Below are 17154 nucleotides of genomic sequence, written 5' to 3' on the forward strand. Positions count from 1 at the left end.
GGAACAGTGGAGGGTTAGAAAATAGAGAGAAAAAGGATGGGATCAGGAAGTCTCATTGCCAAGACTGATGGTCTCCAAGAGGAAGCCTGCACCCCCAAAACACTATTGATGATGCAGAGAGCAAAGCCATTTGCAAAACAAAGAGCTCAGTTACAAAGTCACATTTCTGAGGCAAAGCAATAATTCTCTGATGTGTAGAAAACCCCCACCATGCACAACATGTTAACTTCACAAAACAAAGGGCAAAAAGAAAACTGCCTCCAGTCTCTTCTGAGACATGAGGGGTGGGACAGTAGAAACCATCAGCATCACAGCTAACACACAGGTGTGGGGAAGGGCATGTAAATTGTCTTCACCAACTTAACCAAACAATCAGAGGTTGTGGGGAAGAGCTTTGCCCTTTGGCTGGCCTTAAACTGCGGGAACTTGTGTCCCCTCGCAGTCTCCCACAGTGGATGAAAGGAGCACGTGCCAAGTGACACTGACAGGATAGAGGGGAAGGTTGGAGAAACACTCCCTAAATTGCTGCAAGAGGAGGGTACCATTTCACAAGAGTAGATGTTACATATATCATTAGGGATGATTTATTCTAAAGCACTCAGAAAATGCCACAGCCTGGAGGCACTAGTGAATTCATTAGAGAATTGGGCGGTGCTGACATGCAGTGAGACATTTGGCCTCAGAAATGGCAGCGTGTTAGACTTCAATATGAAGAGAGTGAACCTCTTGGCTGACCAGCCCTGTACTCCTGAAAATGTGGGGAATAATAGTAAGTTGAGTGTAGGGGCCACTGTGATTGGTAGGTTATGCACCACTGGCGTGGTTTTCTGCAGGAAGCAGTCACTTGCTTTCAAGAAGAATGGTTAACTCCACCCCTGGGGGTCAGGCAGGGTGTCATTTTGAGCCCCTCTCATGGGAAAGAGTTCTACAAGAAACATTCTACCCAATTATATACCAACTTACACAACTCTACACACATAGTACAAGATGATTTACCTTTTATTAAATAGAACCTTATATTTTTAAAAGAGAAGAAACGAAAGGTAGGTGAGCTGACAGAGACAGTAGAACTCCCAGAACACACACATACAGGAAAAGGGGTGGACAGGGCTCAGGAAGCCATCTGGGCCAAGGGAGGCATCACCCTCCTCGAGTGGTCTCGAACCCAGGGGTGCCGCAGGACCTGGGCCAGCGGCAGCCGCTCGGAGGGCTGGTATCTAAGAAGCTTGCTGATCAAGTCCTGGGCTCCCAGAGGTACTGACGGAGGAAACCTGAAGTCAACCTGAGGAGGCCAGAGAACAAGAGGAGAATGGTTCATTTGTTTGGTCTGTGTTGTCTGTTCAGAGTCCCTTCACGGGACTGGATTGAAGGGGACAATTTTTGTGCACGCCCCCATCTCTGTGCCGACTCACCAGCCACAACTGCCCCACATCCTCCACGAATTCCCAGACTGTGTCCCCCTCACCTTGAGGATGCGTCTGTAGGTCTCAGAATAGGAGGTCGTCTCAAAAGGTGGGTTCCCCACCAGCAGCTCGTAGCAGAGCACCCCAATGCACCACAGGTCCACTTTCTCATCGTATATTTTGTGCTCGATCATTTCTGGGGGCAAGTAGTCCAGAGTCCCGCACATCGTCTTTCTCCTACAGGAGGGCAGAGACGTCAGTTCTGTACAGAGGCCCAGAACCAGGGAAACCTCCTTTACCCAGCTCCCCGCAAGATGGGAGACCCTAGGATGTCCTGGGGGAGCCCCCTCTCTAGCAAGGGAGTTTGCAAACACAAAGTTTTAATACAGATCTAGGTTCAGAGAGGGCAAGGACTGGCCCCACAAATTCCCTATTTTGGAATGACTCATACAATTATTATATTTAACTCATGATACAGGGTATTTTCAAAAGGGTCCTCTGGGCATCAGGAAAGATTTGGAACAAAACGGTGCATTAAGAGAGATCAAATAAGTGAATTATTGTTTATTCATTCTGTAAATTTCCAGAAATTATGGAGCAATGGTTCTTTATTTTTTTTAAGATTTTATTTATTGATTTTACAGAGAGAGGAGGAGGGGCGAGAAGTAGCAACGGATTGTTGCTTCACTTTAGTTGTTCACTGATTGCTTGTCCTATGTGCCTTGACTGGGCCAACCCAAGGTTTCAAACTGGTGACCTCAGCATTCCAGGTCAATGCTCTATCCACTATGCAACCACAGGCCAGGCAACAATGGTTCTATATTTACATGGAAACTTATTGGTAATGTTATATGTTGACAGGGATAAAAAAAAAAAAGTATGTGTATATATATATATATATATATATATATATATGGTTGAACCACACTATTTGTCTTCAAATACATATTAAATACACACATAAAAAAAAGGCAGAACAGTTATGCACCACTAGTGACAGGGAAAGATGCATCTGGAAATGTATTGAGAGGTGATTCCATCATTTTGCGAACATCATGTAAACACTTAGAGAAACCTAGACGGTGCCTGACCAGGTGGTAGCTCAGTGGATAGAGTGTCAAACTGGGATGGGGAGGACCCAGTTTCAAGACCCTGAGGTTGCCAGCTTGAGCATGGGCTCATCTGGTTTGAGCAAGGCTCACCAACCTGGACCCAAGGTCGCTGGCTTGAGCAAGGGGTTACTTGGTCTGCTGTAGCCCCGCGGTCAAGGCACATATGAGAAAGCAATCAATGAACAACTAAGGTATAGCAACAAAAAAATGATGATTGATGCTTTTCATCTCTCTCTGTTCTGCTCCTGTCTGTCTATCCCTATCTGTCCCTCTCTCCCTCTGACTGTCTCTGTAAAAAAAAAAAAAAAAAGAAACCTAGATGGTATAGCCAACTACACACATAGGCTATATGGTATAATCGATGCTACAAACCTGCAGAACATCTAACTAGAATTATGAGACAACAGTAACCATGGTATTTGTGCATCTAAACATAGCAAAGGTGCAGTAGAAATATAGTAGAAAAGATAAAATGGTACACTGTATAGGGTACTTCCAATGAATACTGGGTCATGCAGGACTGGACGTTGCTCTGGGTAGGTTGAGTGAATGTGAAAGCCCGCAATATTACTGTACAGGAATATAGGTTTCCTAACCACTGTGTACTTAGGGAGGCCACTCACCACCAGTTAGCCAATTCTCTGTTGTTTAATTACTATTTTAAAAAGGAAAAGAAAAAAATTATCTCTTGTCTTCCATAATTCTGCCAATGTGTGAGTAGAACAATGCCTAACTCCCAATAAAATATATTTTGCCTTTTTCTGAGGAACTTGGTCCTTCCATGAATGACCTGTCCTAATCAATGTGTTTGGATTTAGAACTTGAAAATATAGAGTAGGTGCCTGACCAGGCTGTGGCGCAGTGGATAGAGCGTCGGACTGGGATGCGGAAGACCCAGGTTCGAGACCCCGAGGTCGCCAGCTTGAGCATGGGCTCATCTGGCTTGAGCAAAAGCTCACCAGCTTGAACCCAAGGTCGCTGGCTCCAGCAAGGGGTTACTCGGTCTGCCGAAGGCCCGTGGTCAAGGCACATATGAGAAAGCAATCAATGAACAACTAAGGCAGGGGTCTCAAACTCACGGCCCGCAGGCCTCATGCGGCCCGCCGAACAATTTTGTGCAGCCCGCAGACTAATCCACGAAGTTCAAAATATTTTGGATAAAATTAAGTAAGCCTAGGGGCCTCCTTGTATTTTTCATTTCTCTAGCATCCTAGCTAGATATTAGCTTAGTTAACAGCAGTTGTGATGCGAACTACAGTTTCTGGTCGTTTTGTGACACTGAGTAAACTGCATGTACCATTGTGCTTGTTGTACTGATTTTTTTTGTTTTCAACTGCAGTGAGAAAAGTGTTGCGTAACAGTTGCCTTTTGTAGACCTAGTGTGGCCCGCCGAACGGCTGTGATCTTGCTCTGCAGCCCACATGCTAAGTTGAGTTTGAGACCCCTGAACTAAGGTGTTGCAGTGCGCAATGAAAAACTAATGATTGATGCTTCTCATCTCTCTCCATTCCTGTCTGTCTGTCCCTGTCTATCCCTCTCTCTGACTCACTCTCTGTCTCTAAAAAAAAAAAAAAAAAGAAAATATAGAGTAGGCTTTATAATTAACATATGGATGAATTTGAAGGAAAAGGTAGAATTTTATTTATTTATTAGCAAGAGAGAGAGAGAGAGATGAGAAGCATCAACTCATAGTTGCAGCTCCTTAGTTGTTCAGATTGCTTTCTCATATGTGCCTTGACTGGGGGCTCCAGCTGAGCCAGTGACCCCTTGCTCAAGCCAGCGATCTTGGGTGCAAACTAGCAACCTTTGGCTTCAAGCCAGAGACCTTTGGGCTCAAGCCAGTGACCATGAGGTCATGTCTATGATCCCACACTCAAGCCAGTGATCCCATACTCAAGCTGGTGAGCCTGTGCTCAAGCCAGATGATCCCAAGCTCAAGCCTGTGACCTTGGGGTTTCAAACCTGGGTACTCAGTATCCCAGGCCAATGCTCTTTCAATTGTGCCTCCACCTAGTCAGGCAGAAAAGGTAGAATTTTATTGTATTCTATATTAAAATATTGTACCCTTAGGCCATACTAAATTTATTTTTAAAATGTTTTTCTTCAATAATAAATTAATCTTAGGTTGCTGTAACTTTTTTACTTCATAAACCTTTTTAATTTTGACACAGAGAGAAGCATTGCCTTGTTCCATATAATTGTGTACCCACTGATTGCTTCTTCTTCCTACTCTGACTGGGGCTCGAACTGGCAACCTTAGGGTCAAGCCCATGATCCTGAGCCTCACCAGCCAAGAATTACTTTATAAATTTTTATTTTTTTAAAGTTATTGCCTGACCTGTGGTGGCGCAGTGGATAAAGCGTCGACCTGGAAATCCTGAGGTCGCCGGTTCGAAACCCTGGGCTTGCCTGGTCAAGGCACATATGGGAGTTGATACTTTCAGCTCCTCCCCCGTCTCTCTCTCCTCGCTAAAATGAATAAATAAAATAAATAATTAAAAAATTTAAAGTTATTTATTGGTTTTACAAAGAGAGGGGAAAAAAGAAGGGGAACTGAAAAATATCAACTCATAATTGCTTCACTTTAGTTCATTGATTGCTGTCCTTTGTGCCTTGAGCAGGCAAGCCCAGGGTTTCAAACTGCAAACCTCAGCATTTCAGGTTGATGCTTTATCCACTGGGCCATCGCAGACCAGGCTTACTTTATCAATTTGTAATTTTTACAAACTTTTTGACTCTGTAGTAATAACTGAGCTTAAGACACAAACACGTTGTACAAATGTACAAAAATATTTTCTTTCTGTATATGCTCATTCTATAAACTTTTTTCCCTATTTTTAAAACTTTTACTTTTTTTTTTCCTTCTTAAACTTCTTTTCCAAAACCTAAGAGATAAACACACATTAGTGTAGGCCCACAAGGGTCAGGATCAGCAAAATCAATCTTCCATCTCCACATCTTGTCCCATTGGAAGGTTGTCAGGGGCAATAACATACATGGAAATGTTATCTCCTATGATGATAATGCCTTCTTCTGAAATACTTCCTGAAGAGGCTCTTCTTAAGGAGGTGTCACTTTTCAGAAATATATACATGGTGGTTTACTTGTTCTTTTTCATCATAGACTTGCTTATAAGCAGATAATGCACAATGAGTATCCCTCTATATTAACTTAGTGTTGGGATCCATGTTTTCAAACTTTTTTTAACTTTTTTATTTTTTTATATTTTATTTATTCATTTTTATTAGAGAGAGGGGAGAGAGAGAGAGGGAGAGATAGAGAACAGGGGGAGGAGCAGGAAGCATCAACTCCCATATGTTGACCAGGCAAGCCCAGGGTTTTGAACCAGCGACCTCAGCATTTCCAGGTCGACGCTTTATCCACTGTGCCACCACAGGTCAGGCCATGTTTTCAATCTTTCTAAAAACCTTTTTGAGGTCTGCCAAAGCTTCTGCTAAACCTTTCACTGTGAGTTCTTCCTTTTCTTCTGCCGTTTCCATGTCTTTGCCTCTTCTTCAGCTTTCTGGTCCTGTTCCGGTTCCAAGAACTCATTAGTCAATTCCGCAGGAACCATGTCTGGGAGCTCCTCACTGTCATCCTCATCCACACCCAGGTGACAGTTGTTTTCTGTCTCAAACATGGCACTGTTCACTTTTGCAAACTCCTCATCCTTGGAAAATCCTTAGATGTCACAGAGGAACCTCTTTAAATATCTTCTTCCAATGTCATTCATTCATGCACTCCTTGGTGATATCATCCAAAGCCCAAGCAAGGTTCTTGGTGTAGTCGTAGATGTGGCAACCCTCCCAGAACTGCATCAGTATAGTATAATAAATACACAAACTAACAACACACTCATTTATTGTCACTATTATGCATCATGTACTATATATAATTGTATGTGCTATGCTTTTATATAGCTGGCAGTGGCACCAGAACCACCGTGAACACGTGGTAGTGCACTGTACCACAACATTATGTTGGCTACGTGGTGGCATACTGGATAGAGTGTCGACCTGGAAAGCTGAGGACATCGGTTCAAATCTCTGGGCCTTCCCGGTCAATAGACAAATAAGAAGCAACCAATGAACAACTAATGTGAAACAACTTTGAGTCGATACTTCTCGCTGCACCCCCCACTCTGTAAAATCAATTAATAACATCAGGCATCCTCAAACTACAGCCTGCGGGCCACATGTGGCCCCCTGAGGCCATTTATCTGGCCCCCACCGCACTTCCAGAAGGGGCACCTCTTTAATTGGTGGTCAGTGTACTGGAGTACTCTATGTGGCGGCCCTCCAATGGTCTGAGGGACAGTGAACTGGCCCCCTGTATAAAAAGTTTGGGGAGCCCTGGCCGGTTGGCTCAGCGGTAGAGTGTCGGCCTAGCGTGCGGAGGACCCGGGTTCGATTCCCGGCCAGGGCACACAGGAGAAGCGCCCATTTGCTTCTCCACCCCTCCGCCGCGCTTTCCTCTCTGTCTCTCTTCCCCTCCCGCAGCCAAGGTTCCATTGGAGCAAGGATGGCCCGGGCGCTGGGGATGGCTCTGTGGCCTCTGCCTCAGGCGCTAGAGTGGCTCTGGTCGCAACATGGCGACGCCCAGGATGGGCAGAGCATCGCCCCCTGGTGGGAGGAGCGTCGCCCCATGGTGGGCATGTCGGGTGGATCCCGGTCGGGCGCATGCGGGAGTCTGTCTGACTGTCTCTCCCTGTTTCCAGCTTCATAAAAATGAAAAAAAAAAAAAAAAAAAAAAAGTTTGGGGACCCATGATAAGATCTTTAAAACAATGTATTGATTGCTTATAGAGAGAGAGGAAGAGAGAGAGATGGACAGAAACATCATTCTGTTCCTTTATGTGCCCTGACTGGAGATCAAACCCGTAACCCTAGAGTATCAGGATGATGCTCTAACCCAGTGGTCCCCAACCTTTTTTGGGCCACGGACTGGTTTAATGTCAGAAAATATTTTCACGGACCAGCCTTTAGAATGGGACAGATAAATGTATCACGTGACCGAGACAAATGTCAAGAGTGAGTCTTAGCCTGACAAGGCGGTGGCGCAGTGGATAGAGCGTCAGACTGGGATGCGGAAGACCCAGGTTCGAGACCCCAAGGTCACCAGCTTGAGCGCAGGCTCATCTGGTTTGACCAAAAGCTCACCAGCTTGAGCTCAAGGTCACTGGCTTGAGCAAGGAGTTACTCAGTCTGCTGAAGGCCTGTAGTCAAGGCACATGAGAAGGCAATCAATGAACAACTAAGGTGTCGCAACGCACAAAGAAAAACTAATGATTGACGCTTCTCATCTCTCCGCTCCTGTCTGTCTATCCCTCTCTCTGACTCTCTGTCTATAAAATAAATAAATTAATTAATTAATTAAAAAAAAAAAGAGTGAGTCGTAGACGGATGTAACAGAGGGAATCTGGTCATTTTTTAAAAATAAAACATCATTCAGACTTAAATATAAATAAAACGGAAATAATATAAGTTATTTATTCTTTCTCTGCCGACTGGTAGCAGTCTGCGGCCTAGGGGTTGGGGACCACTGCTCTAACAAACTAAGCTATCCAGCCGGAGCTAGTGTCATTATAATCTTACGAGATCATATATGCAGTCCATCACTGACCACAGAAAGCATGGGAATATGGTACATGCTAGTATTCAGATACAAACCAGGTTTGCATCTGGGACTTACAAGTGGAATTTATTAAACTAGATCATTCCTAACGAGTACCTAGGGCCCACCCTGCCACCACCTGACTCACCTCAGTGAGGGGGTGTGTACAGACCAGCCAAAGTCTGCAATCTTCACCTCACCCCTAAATCCCAGCAGCAAGTTCTCTGGCTTAATGTCCCTGTGAATCACCTTATTGCCATGGCAATAGGTCAGAGCATCGGCCAACTCCTCCATTATCTGTGTGAGAAAAGAAAAAGCATTCTGAAAAATGAAGTCTGTTCTGTGTGGGGAGCTCAGCTGGTTAGAGCGTCGTCGTTCCAGTACACCAAGGCTGTGAGTTCAATCCCTGGTTAGGGCACACACAAAAATCAACCAATAAATGAATAAATGGAACAATAAATCATTGTTTCTCTTTCTCTCTCCCTCCCTTCCTCTCTCTCACATATCAATAACCTAAAATATTTTTAATTAACTAATTTGAACTACATATGTATTATAAATATATTTATGTCAATATGTAAATATAAACATATTTACACATTGTATATATAATTTATGTCATGTATATTTATGTACTACATGTGATGTCTATTATATAGTGTTTTACATATATAAACTTATATATTATATATGAAAATTTACCTATTTTATATATAAATATACATTGTAAATGTAAATATGCAGTATATTAAATATATAATTATAGGTATATATTTTTAATTACATACAAAATACACATTTTATATATTATATATAAATATATAATCTATTTACATTATAAATATATAAATATATAAAAATATATATATAAAACGAAGCCTGCAACAAATTCATTGAACTGAAATACTTATCATACACTGTATAATTGTAGTGTAATTCTTATTTCTTGGTTATCAATTCCATTATTCCCTTCACAGCACCATAATTATTGGCAGGGGAGAATTTTCTCTCCCCCATTTTATGTAGTTTGATAGATTAGATGCTAGAGTAGACAGATCTTCCCTTTTCGCCCAACACAGGATGTAGTCCAAAACAGGATCTATGCTGAGCCAATCAGATGACCTGCTACAGGACTTGGGGCCTGAGGAAATAATAAAATAGGAGGAAAATGGGAAGATCATTCATTCTGACAGCAAGCTGACCCAAACATTACTGCTGGGATGATCGCTGCGCTGGTTCCCCATCTGGAGCCCTTAATAAATCTCCTATTTTCCTAACTCTAACCCAGGTTCCACTCAATTATACAGCAAATTCCCTCATAGCCCTTCAATGTTTCTCCGCATAAGGTAGAAGAGTTAGATTCTGTTGCTTACAACAAAGAATCCAAACTCATACACACAACTTATTCATACTCTGGGGGTAACCTGAATATCCAAATGTGAAACTGCAAGATTCCGAAGCCCCTAGACAGCCTCCCCCCATCTCACCGTGGCAGCACGCTGCTCATCTAACGTGTGGCATCTCTGCAGCTCCTTGTAGACCTCACCCCTGGGAGCGTATTCCAGAATCAAGTACACACGACGCGCATCATGGAAGTAGTTGTACAGGCGTAGGATATTAGGGTGTCTGGATGAGAGATGGAGGAACACTCAGACTCCTCTTTAAGGCCCAAGTCACAATGCTATTACAAGTGAATGATCACAGAGAATCAAATGGTGCACCCTGGCCAGTCGGACTCAGTGGTAGAGCACCGGCCCTGTGTGTGGAGGTCCCAGGTTCGATTCCCAGTCAGGGTTCACAGGAGAGGCGCCCATCTGTTTCTCCATCCTTCTCTCTCTCCTCTCCTCACTATCACTCTCTTCCCCTCCTACAGCCACGGTTCCATTGGAGCAAAGTTGGCCCGGGCGCTGAAAGTGGCTCCATGGCCTCTACCTCAAGCACTAGAATAGCTCAGGTTGCAATGGAGCAACAATCGGGATGGGCAGAGCATCGCCCCCTGGTGGGCATGCTGGGTGGATCCCAGTCAGGCGCATGTGGGCGTCTGTCTCTATGCCTCCCTTTTTCTGACTTGAGAAAAATGCAAAAAAGAATCAAATGCTGCTGGGGCCAGAAAAATATCAGCCTGATCTGGGAGTACATGAGGGGAAAACAGGGGATGGACACTTGGTGTGTGACAGAGGGAGCCTTCCATGGTGTACCCGTAATGAATTGCAGAGGAAAAAGAAATCTTTAAGGTGAAAGCAAAGGCCTATTTGTGGGATCCTTCTGCAGGAAGTGCTGGGTTCAGGCGTCAGAGAGAAAACAGGACACAAAAGAACAAGGGTTAAGAACCAGCGAGGCACAGTCACACAGAGCCTGCCCTTACTGTAGATGTGCCTGGATTTCTATTTCTCTGCGTAGCTGGTGCTCCATGCCTTCCTTCTCGAGCTGGGACTTGAAGAGGACTTTCAGGGCCACGATGAAATGGCTTTCCTTCAGCCGGGCTAGGTACACATTCCCAAATTTCCCTTTGCCCAGCGGACGGCCGATTTCAAAGTCATCAAGTGTGAGTCTCCGTCTGACAGGAGAGGAAGACGAAAGCCTCTCAGTTGGGTAATTCCGCGGACCAACAAGGGCTTGCCTTCCTCTTCCGTTCACCCCCTCTCCACCCCCTTTCCTTTCTCCTGGACCCAGCCCAGGCAGGAGCTCCCCGTCCTGGGAGCCAACGGTCCACATGCACACCTTGCTTATCATCTATCCCTCAGTCTCCCTTCAAAGCCAAAGGCACTTGGGGACCTCACCAGGTGATGGTGTATTGGGTGGAGCATCGGACTGGGACGCGAAGGACCCGGGTTCGAGACCACGAAGTCGCTGGCTTGAGCAAGGGGTCACTCGGTCTGCTGTAGCCACCCCCCACCCCTCGGTCAAGTCACATAAGAGAAAGCAATAAATGAACAACTAAGGTGCCGGAAGGAAGAATTGATGCTTTTCATCTCTCTCCCTTCCTGTCTGTCTGTCCCTTTCTCTGTCTCTATCACAAAAACAAGAAAAAAACAAAAAACAAAGCACTCACGTGGCAGGCACGCGGGGCAGCGGTGAGCCCTCGGCAGCGGCTGAAAAAGAAAGACACCACTTTTCTCCGCACCTCCCCACTACCCACCCCGACCCCGACCCCAGGCCTCTCCTCTCAGCCGCATTCTGTATCGCTCTCACCAGCGGCCCGAGCGCTGCCCGCCTGCGCCACAGCCTGGGGTACGCTCATGAAGAGAAGAGGCGGCGGCGAGAGGAGGCCTGTCCCAGCCCCGGGGAACTGCGCACACAGGTTCGCGTTATCCTGAAAAAGTGTCAGAGGACGTAACATACAAGTTCCACCTGGAAGTCTCCCAACAATGGCACAACGCAGAGCGCCCGAAATGCCGGCAACACAACCAACAAGGCCGTTTACAGCTCGCGCCCTGGCCCCATTGGCCGAGCGAATGTTACTGACTGATTCCCATTGGTGAAAGTTTCTGAGCCGTAAGAAACGTGCCCAATAGAAGGGACAGAAGCGGGAGCTTCCGGCCAGCGCTAAACCAATGAAACAGCAACACAGAAACCGGAAAAGGCGGGAACTCCGGCGTTAGTGTACAGCACGTGAATATAAAGTGACCCCAAAGCTCTGGCCGGTTTGATCAGTGGTAGAGCGTGGGCCTGGCATGCGGAAGTCCGGGTTCGATACCCGGCCAGGGCAAACAGGAGAAGCGCCCATCTGCTTCTCCACCCCGCCCCCTCTCCTTCCTCTCTGTTTCTCTCTTCCCCTCCCCCAGCCAAGGCTCCATTGGAGCAAAGTTGGCCGGGGCGCTGGGGATGGCTCCATGGCCTCTGCCTCAGGCGCTACAGTGGCTCTGGTCGCAACAGAGCGACACCAGGATGGGCAGAGCATCGCCCCCTGGTGGGCGTGTGGGGTGGCTCCGGGTCAGGCGCATGCGGGAGTCTGTCTGCCTCCCACTTTCCAGCTTCAGAAAATTAAAAATAAATAAACATTAAAAAAATTTTTTTTAAATAAACAAATAAATAAAATAAAGTGACCACAGAAAGTAACCTTCAGGAAGGTACTGGGAACTTTGTGCAGTTGGGAGCCCAGACAACTCGTGTCTTTTTATCCTATTTTTCTTTTTTTTTTCTTCCTTTTTCACAACCCGTTTCAAGTTTGTGTCCAATTTAGGCCATTCCCCAGCCTGAAGTTTGTTCCTCTGTCCCCCCCATATCCTGTGCTCATGCGCTTTACCAGCCCCCACCCCCACAGCTATTTATTTTTGAGGGGAGGGGGGCATATACAGAAGTTTCAACATTTGAAATTCTTTCAGAGAGGCAACTGGATGAAGAAAATACAATTTAGAAAGAAAATCATCTCCCAACCCAGAAAACCTCTGCACAAAAACAGTAGGGAAAGAAAACACTTTATTATTGAAGAGTTGTTATATCAGAACTTGAATGAGCATCAGATATTCACTAACACTGGAAAGACAGAAAGAAATCTCACCCTTTCCGAGAGCCAAGCAGACCTATTAAGGTTTTCGAATTTAGTCCCGAAAGAAACAAGGTAGCAGCATTTGTTCCATAGTTGACCTGGTCATGGGGGAGACCATCTGCCCTTACTTTGGTATTCTAGAAATGAAAACTTCTCATTTCTTTTGGATATAAGGTAGTTTTTGCATCTAGGAGCCAGGTGTCCACCGAAGTGAGGTTCCAATGCTTTCACAGAAACTGAGAGACAGGGATGTGATCTTCTTGGATGTCTTCATTTTAGAGATGGCTCCTAGGATTTGAGAACAACATTCCTGGGTTGGGGGAGTTCTGGGGTGTTTGAGGAAAAGTAAGAAGGCTAGTGTGGCTAGAGCTGCATCTGCAGGGGTTCAAGTGGTACAAGATAAGTTGGAGAGATAAACAGAAGACAAATTGCATAGAACCTTGTCTTCCATTGGAAGAAGGCTGGAGCCTAAACCAGATTGCTCTGTTGGTTAGAGCTTCATTCTGAACCACAGAGGTTGCCAGCTCAATCCCTGGTCAGGGCATATACAGGAATAAACCAATATTCCTGTCTCTTTCTCTCTCTCTCTCTCTCTAAAATAAAAACTAAAATCTAAAAAAAAGGCTGTAATATTATTTAATATGTTCTAAATATTCCTGGGATATGCTTAACCAGGTGTAAAGCCAGTGGCCAGGGCCACTATCACAGCACCCCGGCCCATGCAGGTTCGCATTGGATTCGGACAGTCGGTAGAGAAACAACGGAGCCACAAACTGGTGGGCCATAGTCTTTAATCCTAGCTTGCACCCGGCGGGCAAGTAAAAATACACACTGGGCTCCAAAATCCACTCACATTCAGTGCTCACAAAGCTACTGACTTATCTGAGTTTCCTAGAATCAAAGGTTTCTAGCTCACCAGACTTATTCACCTCTGTTCCCCATCTCCTTCCTTAACTCTGCACAAACTCTGCACAAACTGGCTTCTAACTCAACACTCCGCCATCTTGGCTGCTTCTCCTGGCCTCCTCCACGTGGCCTTTCTCTGCTCTCTAATGCTAATCTCAGGAACCGAGAGCAAGCTCCCGTTCTGCCCCCACTTTATAGTGCAGATTCAAAACCTTTAATCCAATATACAAAATAGGGAAGTCTCTAATACAAAGTCACTTATCTGAGGCAGGATGGGATTGTACCACCCCACATCAAAAAGGGTGGGAATGGCTTAATCCCAAAACCAAGCCCCAGGATACAAGGATCCTGCCTGCCCACAGCCCGCCCCCAACACACATTAATATCACCTGGGCGACAGCTTAAAGATGGTGGGCAGGCCTGACCTGTGGTGGCACAGTGGATAAAGCGTCGACCTGGAAATGCTGAGGTCGCCGGTTCAAAACCCTGGGCTTGCCTGATCAAGGCACATATGGGAGTTGATGCTTCCAGCTCCTCCTCACTTCTCTCTCTCCTCTCTCTCTCTCCTCTCTCAAAAAATGAATAAATAAAATAAAATTTAAAAAAGATGGTGGGCAGCACCATCTTTAACAAAGTGAGCATAATATATTTTATCTGCCCAACACCGGGGAATACTTGCAGACTTGGAAGTGGTTGTCATTGTAAAAACTTATGCTCACAGATCTGTATTGAACAGAGAAGTCAGGACACACTATTTAGGGCCAGATGGGGGAAGCACCAGGGTGGGTCAGGGGACAGAAACCTGGAAGGAGAAAGCATGTCCCGGTTCCATTACTGTATTTTTTTTTTATTTTTATTTTTTGCAAGACAGAAGGCAGGGCAGGTAAACAGTTTAGGATTGACTGGTTTGAAAAACATTGGAGGGAGAGAGGTAGAGACAAGAACACTGACCTGTTCTTGTATGTGCCCTGATGGGGGATCAACCCACAACCTCCTTACTTCAGGATGATGCTCTGACCAACTGAGCTATCCAGCCAGGGATGACCCTGCATTTTTTTAGGGCAGAGGCAGAGGCAAAGGTGGATTTTTTTTTTTAATGTTTGCTTCTTTTTTTTTTTAATTTTTATTTATTCATTTTAGAGGAGAGAGAGAGACAGAGAGACAGAGAGAGAGACAGAGAGGAAAGAGAGACGGGGGGGGGGGGAGCTGGAAGCATCAACTCCATTTGTGCCTTGACCAGGCAAGCCCAAGGTTTCGAACCGGCGACCTCAGCATTTCCAGGTCAACGCTTTATCCACTGCACCACCACAGATCAGGCCGCAAAGGTGGATTTAAAGCACCGGGTGCGTGCCCCAGGCACCAACTTTTGAAGGGTCCCCGCAATACCCCAACATTACATTTTTCTGATGATACCAAGTTTGGTTTCATATGTGTAATTTTAACATTAAGAGTACATAATATTTTTTATTTATTTAAAAATATGGTTAACATGTATTTTTATTTTCCCTTTTTTTTTTAAGGGGCTCACTATTTTCTTCTGTAACAGGGGCCTCAACCAACCTTAATCCGCCTATGGGCAGAGGAGTATCGTCTTCTGGAGCCCAAGAGCCAGAGACAGGTGGTTAGTTTGCATATGAAGGGCGAAGTCCTGGGAATGTTGTTTGATGTCTTGAAGAACTGGCTAGGTCTGGTAAGGCCAACATACGGCCAGCCACGGCCTGCGATTAAATTTTTAATATTTTCTGCTACTTTAAAAATCTCAGCTACTGCCTGACCAGGTGGTGGTGCAGTGGATAGTGCGTCGGACTGGGATGCGGAAGGACCCAGGTTCGAGACCCTGAGGTCGCCAGCTTGAGCGTGGGCTCATCTGGTGTGAGCACAGCTCACCAGCTTGGACCCAAAGTTGCTGGTTACTCAGTTTGCTGAAGGCCCACGGTCAAGGCACATATGAAAAAGCAGTCAATGAACAACTGTGTCGCAACAAAAAAACAGATGATTGCTGGTTCTCATCTCTCTCCGTTCCTGTCTGTCTGTCCCTATCTATTCCTCTTTCTGACTCTCTGTCTCTGTAAAAAAAATAAAATCTCAGCTACTCAGAAGCGGTCTTGGATTATTGGAAATTGAGATATTTAAGATAGTGATATGCAGAAAAGAATTCCGCGGGCGACTAATCTAGGGTTAACATCCAATAATTGGTCGAATGGATTCATGATACTTCTTTATTTTTTAAAAAAATTCCATTATATTGCCCTGGCCGGATGGCTCAGCGGTAGAGCGTCGGCCTAGCGTGCGGAGGACCCGGGTTCGATTCCCGGCCAGGGCACATAGGAGAAGCGCCCATTTGCTTCTCCACCCCTCCGCCGCGCTTTCCTCTCTGTCTCTCTCTTCCCCTCCCGCAGCCAAGGCTCCATTGGAGCAAAGATGGCCCGGGCGCTGGGCATGGCTCTGTGGCCTCTGCCTCAGGCGCTAGAGTGGCTCTGGTCGCAATATGGCGATGCCCAGGATGGGCAGAGCATCGCCCCCTGGGGGGCAGAGCACCGCCCCTGGTGGGCGTGCCGGGTGGATCCCGGTCGGGCGCATGCGGGAGTCTGTCTGACTGTCTCTCCCTGTTTCCAGCTTCAGAAAAATGAAAAAAAAAAAAAAAAATTCCATTATAAAGATTTAAAACTTTTGTACTCATCTGTACTTGGTATGAACTGTTTGACGTTTAGCGGCGATGTGAAACCCACATTCTTTTAGGTGGAGTTTGCCAGTGCGCACCCAAGGTCAAACAATTCGTTATTTTTGTGGTCAAGTGTGCTGAATCAAGTGGCTTTGTAGCATAGACATTAGCTGCAGTTGATAACTGAAAACATGTCCAGGCTGTTTGTAAAACGAAATAATTCTTTTGTTTGCGATATAACCCCTTCAAGCTCATAATAATTAAATATGGTTTTGATTGACTGCGAGTTTGGATATTTCTATGGCATGTAATTATATTTTTATTAAATTTTTTTAATTAAATATTGTATATTAAAATTTTTTCCACTCACATTTATTCATAAACAAGTTACATAATAAAATTTTGTTTACGTAAATGAATAATTTTTGTATTTAACATTTTATTTTTTATTTTATTTTTTTATTATTTTTTTTAACATTTTTTAATTTTAATATTTCGTCCGGCCTGTGAAAAGTTTTCTTCCTAATCTGGCCTGGGGGCAAAAACTGTTGGCCACGCCTGGGCTAGGCCCTGGCTGGATAAAGTATCATCCTGAAGAGCAGAGGTTGCTGATTCAATTCCCAGTCAGGGCACACAGGAACAGATCAATGTTCCTGTTAATTCCTCTCTCTCCTTCCTCTCTCACTGAAATCAATAGCTAAAAATTTAAAAGGCTCAGTGCTATTATTTAATAGCACAGTGGATAGAGCATCTGCACAGCATATGGACATCGTGGGTACTATTCCCAGTCAGTGCACACAAGATAAGCAACCATCTGCCTCTCCTCCCCTTTCCATCCCACAGTTGGTGGATTGATTGGTAGCAGTTGGCCCTGGGTGTTGAGGGTAACTTGATTAGTTGAAGCAGTGGCCTCAGGTGCTAAAAATACCTTGGCTAATTCAAGCATCAGCCCCAGAAGGGGGTAGCCTGG

The 17154-nt window shown here is 45.2% G+C and overlaps 1 protein-coding gene across 1 annotated transcript; it reads right to left on the minus strand.

Moving 5' to 3' along the window:
- Nucleotides 1–981: 981 nt before the first annotated feature.
- LOC136331833 (aurora kinase C-like) lies at nucleotides 982–11511 on the minus strand. Its single transcript, XM_066270886.1, has 7 exons — nucleotides 11320–11511; nucleotides 11180–11219; nucleotides 10493–10684; nucleotides 9615–9753; nucleotides 8276–8424; nucleotides 1466–1640; nucleotides 982–1282 (listed from the first exon to the last, which is right to left on the minus strand). The coding sequence occupies exons 1-7, from the start codon at nucleotides 11465–11467 to the stop codon at nucleotides 1112–1114; spliced, it is 1014 nt and encodes a 337-aa protein (XP_066126983.1). The 5' UTR covers nucleotides 11468–11511; the 3' UTR covers nucleotides 982–1111.
- Nucleotides 11512–17154: the final 5643 nt, after the last annotated feature.

The sequence above is a fragment of the Saccopteryx bilineata genome, chromosome 3, assembly GCF_036850765.1.
Source record: "Saccopteryx bilineata isolate mSacBil1 chromosome 3, mSacBil1_pri_phased_curated, whole genome shotgun sequence".
NCBI lineage: Eukaryota > Metazoa > Chordata > Mammalia > Chiroptera > Emballonuridae > Saccopteryx > Saccopteryx bilineata.

Bases quoted from the DNA above. Each gene is read 5' to 3' on its own strand.
- LOC136331833 (XM_066270886.1), bottom strand. From the start codon at position 11,467: ATGTTACGTCCTCTGACACTTTTTCAGGATAACGCGAACCTGTGTGCG. The intron at 8,425-9,614 runs GTGAGATGGGGG...TTTCTCACACAG, and splicing joins ATGAGCAGCGTGCTGCCACG to ATAATGGAGGAGTTGGCCGA. The intron at 1,641-8,275 runs GTGAGTCAGGTG...GCCCTCCTGTAG, and splicing joins GTACACACCCCCTCACTGAG to GAGAAAGACGATGTGCGGGA.